Genomic DNA, 17305 nt, shown 5'->3' on the forward strand with positions numbered 1-17305 from the left:
GCCACACCCCACCCTTTCCTCCTGACTAGCTCCCCTCCTTCCCCTCGCGCTCAAGGCCGCCGGAACGCCGTGCCGTCGACTGTCTTCCTCACCGCTGTTCGGCCGGCCGTGGCGCCACTGCTCCAGCCATCTTCCTCCCTCGTGAGGAGCACCACCAGGACCCCCTCGACGCGCTGAAGCTCGCCGACCCCTCATCCTCCTCCCCTTCGCCCTCGGTCCACCGGAATGTCACCGGCCGACACCAGCTTCGCCGCCACCACCTCTGTCGCGCCGCCGCTCCTCCTCCTTCGACCGCTCCTTCCTCCAATCCAAGCACCAATCGGCCCGCCGTGAGCTCCTCTTCCTTTCCCACACCTCCTCCCTCGTTGCTGGCGACGCTACCCGCCGAAATCTGGCGACCTTCCTTTTCCTTCCCCTGCTCGACCGGTGAAGGACCTATCTGCTTCGATTTCAAAACTTCCAGGGGCCTCGGTGCAAAAACGCTAGTACCCCCCCCCCAATTTCAAACCCAAACTTCCAAAATTCATAGAAATTTGTAGAAAAATCTAAAAATTTCCAAACTAGTTTTGTTGTGCTCTAGAAGTGTATCTCTACAAGTTTTGTTATTAGACTTTACTCTGAAAAGCAATACTTTGTGCTGTATTTTAAATTCTTGTAAAATAGAATCTTTGGCATAACTTGTGCTCCATAGCCATTTTTTATCTGAATTTTGGTGTGCAACTTGTATAAGGGATGTGTAGCCTTGTGTAAAATTTTCAGCAGTATTTCTTAGCTGTAGTTTGAATTATTTTTAATTCATTCAAATCTGTCTTGTAATGCATTTCAATTTAATTGACCTAGTTTCTTATGTTTGCTTGCTATGATCTTTTTACCACATCCTATGCTAGTATAGGGGAGTGTATTGGAATTTTTGCATTATTTATGGCTCTGTTTAGTATAGGGTTTTTATTTAAACTCGAAGTTTGAAACTTATTTCAAAAACCTTGCTTGTTGGTTCTGTAAATTCATGAAACATTTATGGCAGGCTTCTCTCCTATAGAGGAGTTTTCTGGTAAATTTTCAGTGCTAAACGCCCTGTAGTTTTCAAATTAAAAATGAACTTTCAAATCTTAGATTTGAATTTGTTTATTTTGTTGTTCCTGTTCTGTTTGGTTTAAAAATCTGACAAATTCACAGTAGCTTTTTTTTTATTCCAAGAGTATATGATTAAAATTTTAGCCCCAGTACTTTGGTACTTTGGGGTACAAAAATTAATCACTCTTCTAGTAGATTTAACTTGTTTAAATTTTGAAACTTAGTATAGTCCTAATCTTTAGTTAACTTTTGTTAATAATTCAAGTATTAAAATAGTACCATGTTATAAATTTACAACTCCAATAGCTCAATCTGGGTTAAGCTCCCAAATTTTAGTTTGAATTTAGTTGTTTAGAAAAGATTTTGGTAGAAATAATAATCCATTTTGTTCTTTTCTGAAATTGGTTGAATCAAGGAACTACTTGGTCAATGACTGCCCAAGTATTTAGATTTAAGTTGCTTTGAAATGTTTCAATCAAATCATACCATACTTAAACTTGAGCATTAGGTTATTAAGTCTTTGAGCTCAAATCCTACTTTTGTAATTGAACCACTTTAATATTTCCGTATGTGAATGAGAACCTTGCATAATTTGGTGTAAAGCATTAAATTTATGAGTTTGAATTTAAACCTTTAGCTCTTCACGTTATGCTATGGGTTCATAAATGCTAAGTTAGGAAACAGAATAGATGTTATGATTAGTTTATAATAGTAGTTTTGTTGGATTACAACTTTATAGTGAAGGAAAGCTATAAGATTAATAACCAGTTAATTCAAATCATTGCATATCATGTAGACTCAATTGTTCTCACCGACGGAACGCACAAGTTGGAGTCAAAGTTCGAGAGTAAGCTGCGTGAAGCCCAAGTGATGTTGACGGAAGTTTTCGAGAACCCGAAGCAAAGCTCAAAGAAGACTTAACTATTAACAATACACCTGAAAGGCAAGCCCCGGTGTATAACCCAGTATTTCAAATTATGCAATTACTATTATGATATACTGTGCATTAAGTTCTAGGAGTTGCAGTGAAACCCTAGATGCATGAAATATAGGAATCCAATGTGATGCCTATCCAGTCAGTCCCGAGTAGATGCTCTGCTAATAGGACCGGCAAAAGTCGAGTGATTTCCCGTCACTCGCGCGACATAGGAGTTGAATGTTTACTTATTCTGCAATCACCGTAAGGATCACGGACGGGGTTGTGTATCTTGACCTGGAAGTGTACCCCGTCTGTGTTGATGAATTGGCTGAGGTCGCAGTGTGTGGTAGTGGTGGTTAAGCGCTTTGAACGCACTAGCCACATGTCGTGAAATATGGTAAGCGGTAAGCCCATTACCTGATTGGCCCGGCAAGTGGACTTACCCCACCCCTCGTAATTTGGTTTTTCGCACGCACCGACTGGGAGGAGTACCGGGTACAGTCCTGCAGTTGCTTGGGGTGGCCCTGATGCATGACCCAGAATATGATGGGAACGATTGTTTGGAGTGACTCGTCGGTGCTTCAAACGTGTGGTTTAGGATCCCTTGCAAGGTTATGAAATTCGATTCAGGAATCGTCCGTTTCTCGCGGATATTGAGACTACTTAATACTTCTACCACATAGAGTAACAAGTGCAACAGATGATGGATCAATACTGATGGATGCTTTAATATCTACCTTGCTTGTTTACTATAGGTGCTTACCTAGAATGGTTAAAGAGTTTAGAATCTGAAAGCTAAAATATGAAAGTAAGGACATACTCTTTGTTGCTTTTCAGCAAAAGAAACTTAGAGCCTGTCAACCTCTCATGGTCTAGTTATGGGCTAAGTATACCCACAGACGGGTAAGCCTTGCTGAGTATTAGTATACTCAGCCTTGCTTGTGGCTTTGTTTTCAGGTGAGCTGTTTTGGGATGCTTGGCGAGAATGATATCATGTACGGGCTTCATCGTGATATCATATATCATTGGTAGTTGACGTTTTTCTTTCCGCTGCACTGAAACTCTGATGTCCTGTTCTACTTCGACTCAGTTTGTAATAATATTTACTGTTGAACTCTGTGTTGTAAAAGCTATGGTTTGTTGTAACCTCTGGGCTCACCTTCGAGTGAGGCATGTTGTTTCGATCGGACTTACCGTGGTTGAATCGGGATCTTACCCGACAGACTGTCGGATTACTCCGTTTGTAGTGCGTGATAGCCATTTCATCCGAATGGATGTTGGTTAGCACACTTGAGCCAGATTAATTCGGGCGGTTCTGCCACACCACTGCTTGAGGAACAGCATTTGGTTCGCATCGCCGATGGGAAAGCCAATATCCCTCGGTTGGCTGAGGATCATTACCTTCTTACCTTAGCGTCGAGTGCGTCGTTACAGAATGTAAGGTTGGTTGTGCTCGAAAATAAGTTCTGACAGAAATGTAGTGCTGGAAGTTAGAATAATAGTATATATATACTAATAGCCACCTTATAACTCCCATAATCAACCCATAGGGCTTTACGATCTAAGCACAAACCTTAACGAGTCCAACGTGCTTTGTAAACTTTTTTGTTGACCAGTTTTATTCTGAAAGCATTTTTAAGCGCTGTCGTAGCTTTCAGGGTACACTTATATCTCTGGTACAGGCTGTAAGCGTACACTTACAGCTCTGATACCAGCTGTGGCAGAATCGCCCGAATTACTCCGGCTCAAGTGCACTAGTCATCGTCATGCAGACGACACGACATCAACGCACTACAAACGGAATAACTTGTTGGTCTGTCGGGTGACCGCCCGATGCAACCACGGTTACACAGGATCGAAGTAAGTGTACCTCGCATGAGAGCGAGTCCATAAATACAATAGCACACCACTTTTACACCATAGGATAATTAAACATTATTACATATGGGTTGTGCTTTAACCTAGCTAAAACAAATTTGTACAAAACAGTTTTGAAACCTACTGTTCAATTGTCAGTATTCAGAGTTAGCAGCGGAAAAGATACGCGACTACACACGTCGCAAAGGAGGCACCATACTGAGCCCTGAGCGTGGCACCACTCCGAAGGGTCATTGCTGGTCGGAGACGGATCCCAATCCACGGATTAGCCAGGCGGAAGGGTACAGGGCCAAGTCAAGCTAGCAACTTGGTCCTCGAATGACATACCTGTAAACAACATCACTAGCAAGGTTGAGTATACTAATACTTAGCAAAGCTTACCCGTCTGTGGGTATACTTAGCCGTGAACTAGACCATGACAGTTTGAAAGGCTCTAGGTTTCTTTTGCTGAAAAGCAACAAAAAGTATGTCCTTACTTTCATATTTTAGCTTTCAGATTCTAGTTCGTTTAACCATTCTAAGTAAGCATCTATTCTAATCAAGCATGGTACAGACTTAAGCATCCATCATGGACGATTCTGAATCACCGCGATGTTGCTCTTGTTACTCTATGTGGCAGAAGTATTAAGTAGTCTCAATCACTGCGAGAAACGGACGATTCTGAATTGAATTTCATAACCTTTCAAGGGATCCTAACTCACACGCCTGGAGCACCAACGGGTCACTCCAAACAACCGTTCCCATCATATTCCGGATCATGGATCAGGGCCACCATAAGCGACTCCGGGATGGTACTCCCATCGATCAGTGCGGAACGTACTCCCTTCGTCGGTGCGTGTGAAAAAACAAAATACGAGTGGTGGGGTAAGTCCACTTGCCGGGCCAATCAGTTAATGGGCTTACCGCTTACCATATTTCACGGCATGTGGCTAGTACATTCAAACGCTTAACCACCACTACCACACACCGCGACCTTATCCAATTCATTTAAATAGACGGGGTTCAATCCAAGGTCATACATGACCCCGTCCATTGTCCTTATAGCGATTGCAGATAAGTAAACAATCAACTCCTATATCGCGCGATTGACAGGAAATCACTCGACTTCTGCCGGTCCTATTAGCAGAGCATCTACTCGGTAAGGACTTGGTAGGCATTACATAGTTCCTATATTTCCTGCATCTAGGGTTTCATTTCAACTCCTAGAATTTAATGCACAATATATATAATAATAGGAGCTGCATAATTGAAATACTGGATTATGCACCGGGGCTTGCCTTCTCGGGTGAGGCTGGGGTTAGGAATGTCAGATTCCTCCGAACTCGAGTTCGGGCCTTTAGTTACTTCGGCGACGTTCACTTGAGCTTCGGGAATGTCTGTGTCGGGTTCCTGGATGAGCTCGTAAGTTCCGTTAGCGAGTGTCGTAGATTCTATATGAGATGCAAAGCTTGAGTTATTTGATTGCTACTTCACTTTCTTTCCTTCACTGTAAAGTTGTAATCCAACAATCAATATTCAAACTGTAAAGTTGTAATCCAACAATCAATATTCAACTTAGCAATACAAGACCTAACTAGTTACGCAAACAACAAAACATGTTTGCATTCAACAGAATTCAAATTTAACCAAGGGCCTACTAGTTAGGGACACACACAAACAAAGATTTGAATTCAAAAGAATTCAATTTCAAACATAAGCCTACTAGTTGAGTATACAAGCAATCAAAGATTTGAATTCGAAAGAATTCAAATTCAAACAAGGGCTTATTAGTTAGGTACACACAATCAAGGGATTGAATCAATTAATAACATTCAAGCTTGATTTAAACAATTTCAAATGAGCTAAAGCTAGATTTAAGCACTGGTTTTGTAATTCATATATAAGTACACATACATCACACAGAGACTACATGCCAAAAATCACATGAAATAAAGCTAGTATGCAAAAGATACAGGGAAGATTCCCTTTTGCTAAACTTTAAAGTACAACTCAAACTATTGAGTTTCAAACTAAACATTAGTAAGCAAAGTGGTAGAGCTAGTCTTCTAGAGCAGAACAAAATTAGTTTGGGAATTTTTGGAATTTTCTGCAAATTTCTATGAATTTTCTAAGCTCAGTGGTTTAAATTAGGAGGGGTTTGAACATTTGACAGAAAAGACCCTGGATAGATTTGAATTCAAGCAATTAGGTCCCTGGGCCGGTTTGGCAGGGGAGAGAAGAAAAGGTCGCCGGATTCCGGCGCGATGGCTCACCGGCGGCGAGGGGAAAGTGGCGAGGGAGGTTCAGGAGCTCACCACGGCTCTGGGGGTGCTCGGGTTAGGGAAGGGGAGGACCGGAGGCGGCGGAACACGGAGGAGCAGAGCCGGCACGGCGCGGGTCCGAGGGCGGCGACAGTGTTTCGGTGACTGGAGGGCAGGAAGAAGAAGGAGGGTGGTCGGGAAGCTTCTGCACGTCGAGGAGGCGCTGGTGGCACTCAGAGTTGGGGTGGAAAGGAGGTGAGGCGGCGAGTACACGGCGAGTAGTGCGGCAGCGAGGATGGAACTCGACGGTGCGGGCATTCCAGAGGGCTCGGTCGTGGGAGGAAGAAGAAGAGAGGGATGGAGAGGGGAGGGTGTTGGGCGCGTGCGCGACTGGAAGAGCGAGGGAGAGAAGTCCCAGGGCTTCTCCAAGTCGGGCAGAGGCTCGGGGAGGAGGGGGGGCGCTGGCGGCCGGCGGCGCACGGTGTGCTGCGGGCAGGCGGCGGGCGACGTGTCCGCGCGGGGAGGCGCCAGGAGGGGGGAGTGGGGCCAGGGGGTGCGAGCGGGGGCCGGGTGGCGCGGCTAGAGGCAGCGCGAGGCAGCCGGCGCGCGAGGGAAGCTCGGCGGTGGTCGGCGGCGCTGACGGGCGGCAGAGCAGAGGAGGGAGGAGAGAGGTAGGAGAAGGTGGACCGATTTGTAAAATTGCAAAAGTGTAGGGGGTTCACTGTAATGTAATTTTTCCCACCAAACTATAGCTCAAATGAGAAAATGCCCAAAATAAAAGTTGTAGATTTTGATGAGATCTACAACTTTTCTTCAAGGGCCAAGGTCAAAAGAGTTAAAATTTTGAAGTTATTTAAAAATCCGAAAAAACACTCAAATTTAATTTAATCCAACTCAAGTTTTTGAATTCCAAATGCAACCTTGAGTTAATTACACTTTTTTACAGTGGTTTAAAAGTGAAAACTTGTTTTTGCAAATCAGCCCTTCACAAATTTTGAAATTACCTTTCATTCAAACACATTTTGCAAAAAAAACCCTATATTTTTCCATACTTACAAAAATGCCCTTTCCTTTAATATAAAGGGTTAAATAAATTTTGCAATGTCAAACACAAACTTTACACTATAAATTGATGTGCCTAGCTTCTAAGAACCTAAAATGTCACAGAATATACCTTGGTTTAGGGCATTACGTATGATGGTTGATGTTTATGTTTATTGTAAACCATATTTCTTTTACGTTCGAGAGAGTATCGATACCTAACTTTTCAGTAGACTGACAACACAAAATTAGCATTATTTTGTTCTTTTTGAAATATACTTTTGAAATATTAATTATTTCATTTAAAACAACATATTCTTTGATAAATAATGCTACTCACAGTGTCATATTGGACAACCTATATGCGTGTGAATACATAGACTAAATATATTTTCATATGTACGATGAAGAAGCCTTGCGCTAATTTGGATAAGAAAGGGTAGAATTATCTTGGGGGGGGGACCACCTGAGCATTTCCCATCAAAATAAATTTCTTGTATTATTGATGCAAAGCAAAGTAGATATATTAAACTATGGGGAGGAAAAGGAAAATGATTAAGAAAAAAAATAAAAAAAACTATGAATCCTGCCGTGGGAGCCACCTTCTTTGGATGGTGAGGTCTTTTTTCTATTTTGGCCTTTTTTGCAAACTATTTCAGCAAATAGACCCTACCTGAAACTATTTGCAAAAATGGACCAGAGCTCGGCGCAGTAGGACCGCACGCCGAGGTTCAACAAGGTCGGCGCACAAGCACCCAGCGCCAAGCTCAGCTTGCTAGGCGCTGCTGGGCAGCACGCTGAGCTTCCACGCTGCTGAGCGTAGCACTACTACAAGCTAACAAGTTTAAACATTGCACACTTTGTGTCATATATTCAAGATCTTGTAGAAATTTATAGAAAATAAATATAGATCCAATTGATATGAGTTAAGTAACATTAGATTCATATTATGATTCTCGATGTTATAAAAATATATAGACTAATTGAATGCCTATTAAATTTCTTGAAAATAATTATTTATGTTAGAATTGTTTAAATTCATAGTTGATCCGTGTTAAATCCAATAATCATGAAACCAAATTTGATAGATCTTCATTTTATTGATCTATCTTTTGCAGTCAAAACTATTTCGCATGGGACTATTGTTTACCGGTGCATCTTATGATTTATTTTCCTAATGATATTTGATCTTATAAAAAGCATAGTAAATTAACATGAGCTCCTAAAATAATAACCCCAGCTGTGTTAGCTTGATGTGATGGCGTGCTTCCTTTCTATAACTATGACTTCTAGAACTAATTGGAAAGAGAAGTGTTCATTTTATGAAATGATTGAGAACTATTTTTATTCATTTTTACACTAGGTAATCATTCTATGTGCAAAGAAAATACGAAATAGAAAATAGCACTATAGTTACAGAAACTATGTTTAAGATGAGCACAAGTTAGCTTCATTTTAAAACTAGTTCATGATTTTACGCGAATAAAATGTTTACTTGAAAAAAATAGTTCTGAATAAAAAAATGAAATGAGTGTTTTGTTTTTGTTTTTGAGCTAGTTCATAAATGCAAGTAGTATGATAAAGTAGTTTGAAAACGTTTCAATCTAAGACAACTATGATTATTATTTTAAGAGCTCATGCTAATTTACTATGCATTTTATAAGATCGAATATCATTAGGCAAATAAATCATAAGATGCACCGGTAGACAATAGTCCTATGCGAAATAGTTTTGACTGCAAAAGATAGATCAATAAAATGAAGATCTATCAAATTTGGTTTCATGATTATTGGATTTAACACGAATCAACTATGAATTTAAAAAATTCTAACATAGATAATTATTTTCAAGAAATTTTAATAGGCATATAATTAGTCTATATATTTTTATAACATCGAGAATAATAATATGAATCTAATGGTACTTATCTCATATCAATTGGATCTATATTTATTTTCTATAAATTTCTACAAGATTTTGAATATATGACACAAAGTGTGCAATGTTTAAGCTTGTTAGCTTGTAGTACTGAGCGTGGAAGCTCGGCGTGCTGCCCAGCAGCACCTAGCAAGCTGAGCTTGGCGCTGGGTGCTAGTGCGCCGACCTTCGGCTACGGTCTCCACATGTGCGCTGACATGGCGACGTCAGCGCTAGCGGATGCCGCGCCGAGCCGTTGAATCTCGGTGTGCGATCCTACTGCGCCGAGCTCTGGGTCCATTTTTGCAAATAGTTTCAGGTAGGGTCTGTTTGCTGAAATAGTTTGCAAAAAGGCCAAAATAGGAAAAAGCCACGTGAGGTCTTTCATTGGGTGGAAATACAGTAAATGGTCATCATCCACTTGCGTTAATTGTGCTGAGATCGGGCGCTGACGGTTGCATGCTTGCGCATGACATATACATCCGGTGGAGCATATACCAGGTAGGAGTAGCGTAGGTGTGCTCTCAAATAAATGAGGCTCAAATAATGTTGCGGCGGCGAGCTCTCGGTAGTCACATCCGTGAACGATACCCGGTGCCATGCCTGGTGCGACTCGAACGCAACCAAGACCACCGCGAGCAGAGGCGGAGGATCCGAGTGACGTGCTGGTTCTGTTGGGACTTGCGACGCGACGGCGAGGTGTTGGACTTGCCATTCGCAGCAGAACCCATGGAAGAAGAGTCCTGGCTGGGCCGTGGGAGGGCTCTGGAAGTTAATAACAAGGCTTCGTGTAAAATGAAATCGAGAACCATGGCAGATGACATTGCCCATTTCTTATCCAGTACTTTGAAATGAGAAGTAACATTTCAGAAGTATTTCAAGAGAATGCTAGTAGTTTTAAAATGCAAAGCATGATCAGATTAAACTAGTATAACTGCCTCTTAACTCTTTAGCCGCTGTTTTTCCTTTTTTTTAAGAAAAAATCCCTACAATTTATATAAAAAATAATAAACATGTGCTATGGCTAAACTGACCGGCTTCTTAGCGACAACCGCTGATTCCAAAGGCTAAGCCCCACCCACATGTGCTTCTTCGTCTGGAGCTTCTACGTCGCCATTGGTCCCACCCAATTGCCTATCTCGGACCTCGTTGTGCCAATGGAATCCGCTGACTTGCTTGGCCTTGTCCCTGGCCGCCGTGATCTGTCCCCTTGGCAGCTAGCAGACGTGTGGAGCTCCTGCTCGATCGCTGCTTGCTCGGCCTGTAAGGGCGTCCGCGACGGTCTGGCGATTTCACTCGTCTATTTGGAGCCAGAACAGAATAAAATAAGAGAGCCACAAGCAACTTTGACACTGCAGCGGAGAAAGGGGAGAAAGTGTAGACACAGTTTTTGTTGGTAGATGTGCGAGACTAGCGCTTCAAGACTCGGTAGCGAGTCCCTTTTTTCTCATCTCTTTCCTCCACGTGGTATTAAATATGTTTTATGCCCGCGACATCGTCAGTTGTTGGAGAAGCTCCGAAATCAAGGCCAGTGAGTATGGTATATGAGTTTGTATATGCATTTTAGAAATCCGATTTGACAGCGGGTATATGCATATGTGAGAGGAGTGAGTATAAATTGCGAAAAACGAGAACGGACGAAATAGAAATAACATAGCCGCTGGACTTGGTCTAAGGGTTCAAGTCATTGGTAAAACAGATTTCCACACAAGTTTCTGTGAATTTTCGAACAAAATTCAGAAGGTGCTCCTGTCCCCCCGTCGTCCAACTCTTTCCTCATGGCATGCAATTTGGATAACAAGATGTATCCCTGCTGCTTGCTTGCCACGCCAGCAGCCAACAGGTTTGAACTTTGGACGACCCGCTGCCCAGCTGCTGATGTAAGCGTACTCGGAGCTAGCGGATGACTAGAACCATTGAAGCGGCCGTAAGCCCCACCCCATCCACATGTGCTTCTTCTACGTCGCCATCGGCCCCACTCAATTCCTACCTCGGACCTCGGTGTCCCAAAGGTATCCGCTGTTGCTGAGTTGTTGCTCAGCCTTGTCCCCGGCGCCTTTATCTGTCTCCTTGGCAGCTAGCTAGGAGATATGTGTGGCGCTCCTGCTCGCTGCTTTGCTCCGCCTTATCAGTTATCACGCCAACAGGTTTGGACGTACGACCAGCTGTGCTGAGAGCATATGTCGTATAGGGTGCTTGAGCGAGTATGAGAGACACAAGGAGAGTGGGCAGATAAGATGAGGATAACTGGATAAGGCCACGACAATGCTATGCGACATGCGAGTAGGGCGAATATATATTCCTTGCATCTGCATGTGCAGCCCCCGTGCTTGCACAAAGAGTCCTATAATGGTTAACAAAACTGGTAGCTAATCACCAATTATCGGAGCCCTTCTGAAATGGTTTTCGAAAAAAAATTGTACAACACTTTTGTTTAAACTAAATAAAAAATAACAAACCGTTTTATCAGATGTATAAGACTCTCAATGAACACTCCCACCCCTCTGATCTGTACTATGTCCTGTCATAAATAAATGACAATGAACTAAAAAACGTCATTTATTTTTAAGCCAAAGGGACAAGGGAGTATATTCTAGTGGGCTGTACTAATGGGCCGCATGAATAGATGAACATAGGCTATGTAAATTATACTTTGGGTCTATCATCCACAGATATTAGAGAGCCCAAGTTTCCAATAATTCACCCTAGCTGTTTTTTCTTAACAAATATTTTTCAGCAGCTTATTACCTATAAAATATTTAGCCAAATATCTTTTTTGTCTATAAAATTCAGAAGTACGCAACCTGATGTTAGTTGTTCTTTGATTTTTGCTGAATACATGAACAGATGAAAATTTGATGGCAGCAGAAGGCATATGAGGAGCACCCAACTCATACAACTACTTGACATCCCATGTGTTGTGAGAAAATTTGTACCATTTTAGGCTCTTGCGCTGGATTTTTCTATAGCATTGGACTCACAAAGGGTTGTACGCATAATGTTTTTATGCACAAAAAATCGATGAAATACATTAATAAATGTTGATAGTTCGTGGTGGCTTGTACTTAATCAGTGGAAGGTGGGGCCCTGCGATAACACGGGCTTTATGAGAAGCTAGAAATATATGGTAGTGGCTAGTGGGGATATATAGTTATTTAGATGTAGAAGATGTGCCTCTAAAATGTGATGTATATGGATGCTTACAGTCCCTGGTTATTTGTGAGATGCGATTGGGATACGGTTATCAGGTTATGTTAGGACAGATGTTATATTTTTTGTTAAATGTGTTATTCCCAACAATTCCACTAGTCGCATCTATTCTTTTATTATCAACTTCAATTATTTGAGTACCTAAATAAGAAGTGTAAAATTAAGAACCAGTCGATCACTACGACTTTGGTCTCAGAAGTGCCTCCTTCCAAGGTCATCTAGACATTTAAAATTTGAATTTAGTAAATAAAGTCAATTGGGAAAGTTGTAATTATCATTAACCCCTACAATTTTGATATAAATTTTGTCTTAATCCGAGTTCATTTAAAAATAATATGAATTTTCTTGTTGCGTGGCAACATTTTAACCATGCATGGACCAGAAGTGAAAAACTACCCCTTAAAAAGGTCGCATCGGTTCGTGCCTCTTGAACCATCAGTGATGGGAATCTATGAATCACTTTCAGTTCATATTATGTAAACTAGCAATGATGTATCTAGTAGGGATCATCATTGTCGGTTTGACGTGGAGTACCACTACCGGTTGATAGTTAGTAATCGGTTTTCGTTTCTCGAAACTAAATTTGCTTATCATATGGCACGGTTTTCCCTTATCTTTGGTCAAAATTAATTAAAACCACCTCCAAAGGCCCCCGATCGGTAAAATACATATCGTCAGCAGATGTAAGGAAACCCTGAGGGATCTTTGGGTTCCGTATCTTTCTCTGTCGCAGACAGTGGCTAAACCACCAGGCGCCGCGGATTTTAAAAACCCGAACACGGGGTGTTGTGTTTGCAAGACGTACGAGAAGGCACAACTGAATCGTGGCCGAGTCCTATATAATGCGGCAGTGCGGGAGCGCTGGTAGCTGAAGCACACACGAGCTAGTACACTGAAGGACAGCATGAAGACGCTAGCCTTGGTCATCGTGGCTGCGCTCACCCTCATCGCCCATGGCGTGGCGCAGGAGTGCGGCAACCAGAACGGCGGCGCGCTGTGCCCCAGCAACCTGTGCTGCAGCAGGTCGGGTCGCTGCGGCCTCGGCAGGGACTTCTGCGGCGACGGCTGCCAGAGCGGCGCGTGCTGCCCCAGCCGGCGCTGCGGCAGCTTCCAGACCTGCGACGCCAACCAGTGCTGCAGCGCGCAAGGGTTCTGCGGCCTGGGCAGGCAGTACTGCGGCGCCGGCTGCCAGAACGGGGCCTGCTGGGGCGACGTGAGGTGCACCGTGCAGACCCCCAACCCCAACAACCTCTGCTGCAGTAGCTCGGGGTTCTTCGGCCTCGGCCCCGAGTACTGCGGCGCTGGCTGCCAGGCCGGCGCTTGCTGCGGTGGAGCTAGCACCGCCATGGCCGACGTCTTCAACCACACAGCTGCTTCTGCAGCGACGCTGCTGTCTTCAGTGGTGTAGGCGGCAGTGAACGGGTTGTACTACTGTATGCTGCGATGCGACTGCGACTATGCATGTCCACTACTGCGTGCCTAATAATAAATAAGCCAGGATGATGCTCGTCATCGGCGTATATGTTGTGTATGTATGCATGGATGTTTCGGGCCTGCTATATATGTATATTGTTTATGAATAAAATCCTTGTGTTTTGAAAAAAGCATATCTTCGTTACTGTCCCTTGCGGATGCTGCTTAGCTTGTAATATACTGGTAGTCAGAAACTAGAACAACGGTATAATTTGACTGCATTGAAACATAAAAGGCCCATCGTTCATGGCCAGACCAAATATATGTGTGGCCAAGAATTGGCCTTGGAACAAACAACAACAAATCTTTGCCAAAATTTGGCTTGGCTAGCTTTGGCCATAAACCAATCAACCGAATGTCATGGTTACGAAGAAAGTGATTTTTAAATTATGGTGGGCGTGTGCAAAATAGATTGTTCTCGTTTAGGATTCATTCCAATCGAAATACTTCTTTGGTTTTTAGCTTAGTAATACTAAATGAATTTTATCATTTGACAAAAATATCTACTAGACTACGTACTTACATGAAAAACTTTTCATTGCATTTACTCATTTTCATGTGAAACAAAACTTATTAGTGAAAGAGTTATTTGGTGCACTATGACGACGTAGCACAAAATTAAAAAGTTTTTGAGAGGCAGATTTTGGATCCTTAGTTGCTCATGCATCGCTAGAAACCACGTTTGCAAAGGAAAAGCGCCGAGCTACCCCAAGAGATCGATTTGTGGAGTCAAACAACCGCATCACCTGTCCTTATAGCTAAATTTCTGGTGACGGGTGATATGAAGGTCTATCCTTAGAAATCGTTATTTCTAGAGGTGGGTGATTAGATGAACCACACCCAAAAAATTATTTTATACATAAGGCCTCATTTTTTTAAAAAAATATTCAGCCTAGGAAGCTTCACCCAAATACTCCAAACAGTTACCCGTTGCAACTCACAGACCTCTTGCCTTGCACGATAATTCCCCACCACCAGACCACACTATCACTTGTAATTAGGCAATGGATGTTTTCCTTTTCTATTTACTTTTATTAAATTTTGTATTGAATGTTTACACACAAAACACTTCAATTATAAAGTTGCTAATCTTGTCGAGCTCTACAACTTTGTTATTGACTATTTATCCATTGGAGGCCATTTGACAAAATTAAATTAAATATATGGACGGTTAAATGTTCACAAATGAAAAATGTCAACATAAAATTTGCTGATATTGTCAAACTCTACAGTTTATGTATTAATAATGTGTCATAATTCTAGCTAGTTCATGTGAAAACTTACGATTTTTGCATGACGCTTTTTCGAGGGCCCACCTGTGATTTCTAGAGGCAGTTTAACTTTTAGTTTGTTCGCTATAAATAAAGGGTGGCATTCCAACAAGTGATTTTGTACTAGTATGATATCCTCCTCTTTTCAATGGGAGAGGTACGATGCCGTTTTACAAATGCCAAAAATAGCAGCAATGCGGTTCTTATGGTGTTTTCTGAAGGCACTTGGTCATTTTCTGTTTGTTGCCAATTTGTCTTTCTCTACCTCCTTGATGGGCACTTTTATTATTGTACCCCTTTCAATATAAAAATATATAATAGATGTTTCCAATGGTGACACGGTCACCAAAACACTATTTTAAAACATAAATTAATAACAGCAAATATATTCAAAATATACTTGCAATATTTTAAAACTGCGATTAAGACAAATCTAGTCATGCCATTTTTGAAAGGCCAATCAAAATAATTAAATAGTTAATGATGTCAAAAAATATAATATATTGACGGCATGAGCACAAAAATGTCTATTATTTTTATATCGGAGGGAGGATGAGTGTACGATACTAGAGATTCCTTACGTCATTGTCTCTAAGCAGTAAGCACACGAGGACATGTCATACAGGTCACCGGACAACTGACTTGAGATATGTTGGTAGGGAAGGTGTGTGGTCATGCATCCATCATTTCAAGATTTGTACCACATAGTAGTACAGGGCAATGTCCTCCCAGTTTCTATTGAGATAATGTCCTCGCAGCTAATTGATGTCCACATGACACCATGCCGGATATATCTTATCTCTATCTCCTCACAAACGGAAAAAGACCTCACAGCTCATCAAGTACCCTTTTTCTTTGTTTGAGTCTGACTTTAATTCGGCTCATTTCCTATCCTCCGGCATCATGTGTGCATTGAATTGAAGGTGATAGCCTTTAGCTTATGTTGCATGATGTATTTTTTCTTATTAAACTTGGCTTGAGTTACGAAACATTTAGCCCTTACAGAACAAAGATAATTTGTTTTAGTATCCTGGTAGTTATTTTGAAAAAATCGTTTGTTGCATAAAACAATGCACTAGATCTTCTGTGTCAGATCTGAAGTCTACCACTGCAATAAAAGTGAAAAAGGGCGATTAATCATAAAGTAAAGTAGCAAACAAGATGATACCACCGAGTAAACATTGGGCTCAGTTAGAACCTTTCTCGATTAGCAAAGCAATTAGTGTGTTAAAACTTCCCCCAAGTTCCTAATCTGTGAATGCATATGGGCCCGCTTAATTCAGTTTATTTTTCAATAATCATGCCACGCTTATTCATGGATTTTTTTCTTGGCACGATCTTTGACATTCTTCCGGGAACACATGCTTATTCATGAACATTCTTTTGTTGTGATCTTTAGAGAATTTTATGTAACCCTAAACCACCTATATGGTGAGGGGTTTCTATTTAAACGGGAGACCTTTCAACTTTTTTGCGTAATCATTGTTATTCTAAACGCTAAACGATAAACAATCGGTCACCCTCTGTTTAGCGATTAGATCTTTTACAAGTTGTTTACATTGAGTTAAATGTTCCAAACGGTTTGGTATTATAACATCAAAATATACATATTTATGCTTACATAAATGTAAAATATTATAGTATGTATACATATTTAGGCATCTAAAAGATAAACACATAGATTTAATCATGCAACAAATCAAATATACATATTTATAGAATTAAGATATACATGTTTGTGCAAAAGAAAACTTAAGTGAATTTGATAGTGTCCGCCTAAACATTGGGTTAAACAGCCATTCAACTCGTTTAATAACATTTAATTTTGTTTTGTTTAGATTGTTTAGGCTATCTAACACCATTTTTTCTGTTTAAATGGCCGTTTAGGCGAACATTGTCTATAATAGAAACATATGATGCCACAAATTTACTAAAAAGGTAAAGTTACTTTATTTACTTTATGTCTATTGGAAAATGGAACTTTGTAATCTATAAATATTAGAAAAGTAAGTTTATGTTTGCAAATGTTCAGAAAAGTTAACTTCAGTGTGATTAAAAAGTAACTTTATGCTATAAGAGGAAGTAATGTATTAAAATGTAAATAAAAAGTAACATTTATTTATAAGAAAGTAAAACGTAACATTCCTTGTGTAAAACATAATATTCGAGATGTAAACTCGCTATATTCATTTGATTCATCGAAACAAAGTCACTTGAGATCTTGTTTTGACATTTTTATTGAAACAAACAATATGGTGTGATCGAATTTTATTTTGGATGCT

General features: G+C 41.2%; 1 protein-coding gene across 1 annotated transcript; it reads left to right on the forward strand.

Moving 5' to 3' along the window:
* The first annotated feature begins 13073 nt into the window (after nt 1–13073).
* On the forward strand, nt 13074–13886 carry LOC120681870 (lectin-like). The gene has a single exon (XM_039963514.1). It carries the CDS (start codon nt 13184–13186, stop codon nt 13685–13687), a length of 504 nt encoding a protein of 167 aa, XP_039819448.1. The 5' UTR covers nt 13074–13183; the 3' UTR covers nt 13688–13886.
* Nucleotides 13887–17305: the final 3419 nt, after the last annotated feature.

The sequence above is a fragment of the Panicum virgatum genome, chromosome 7N (genome assembly GCF_016808335.1).
Source record: "Panicum virgatum strain AP13 chromosome 7N, P.virgatum_v5, whole genome shotgun sequence".
Taxonomy (NCBI): domain Eukaryota; kingdom Viridiplantae; phylum Streptophyta; class Magnoliopsida; order Poales; family Poaceae; genus Panicum; species Panicum virgatum.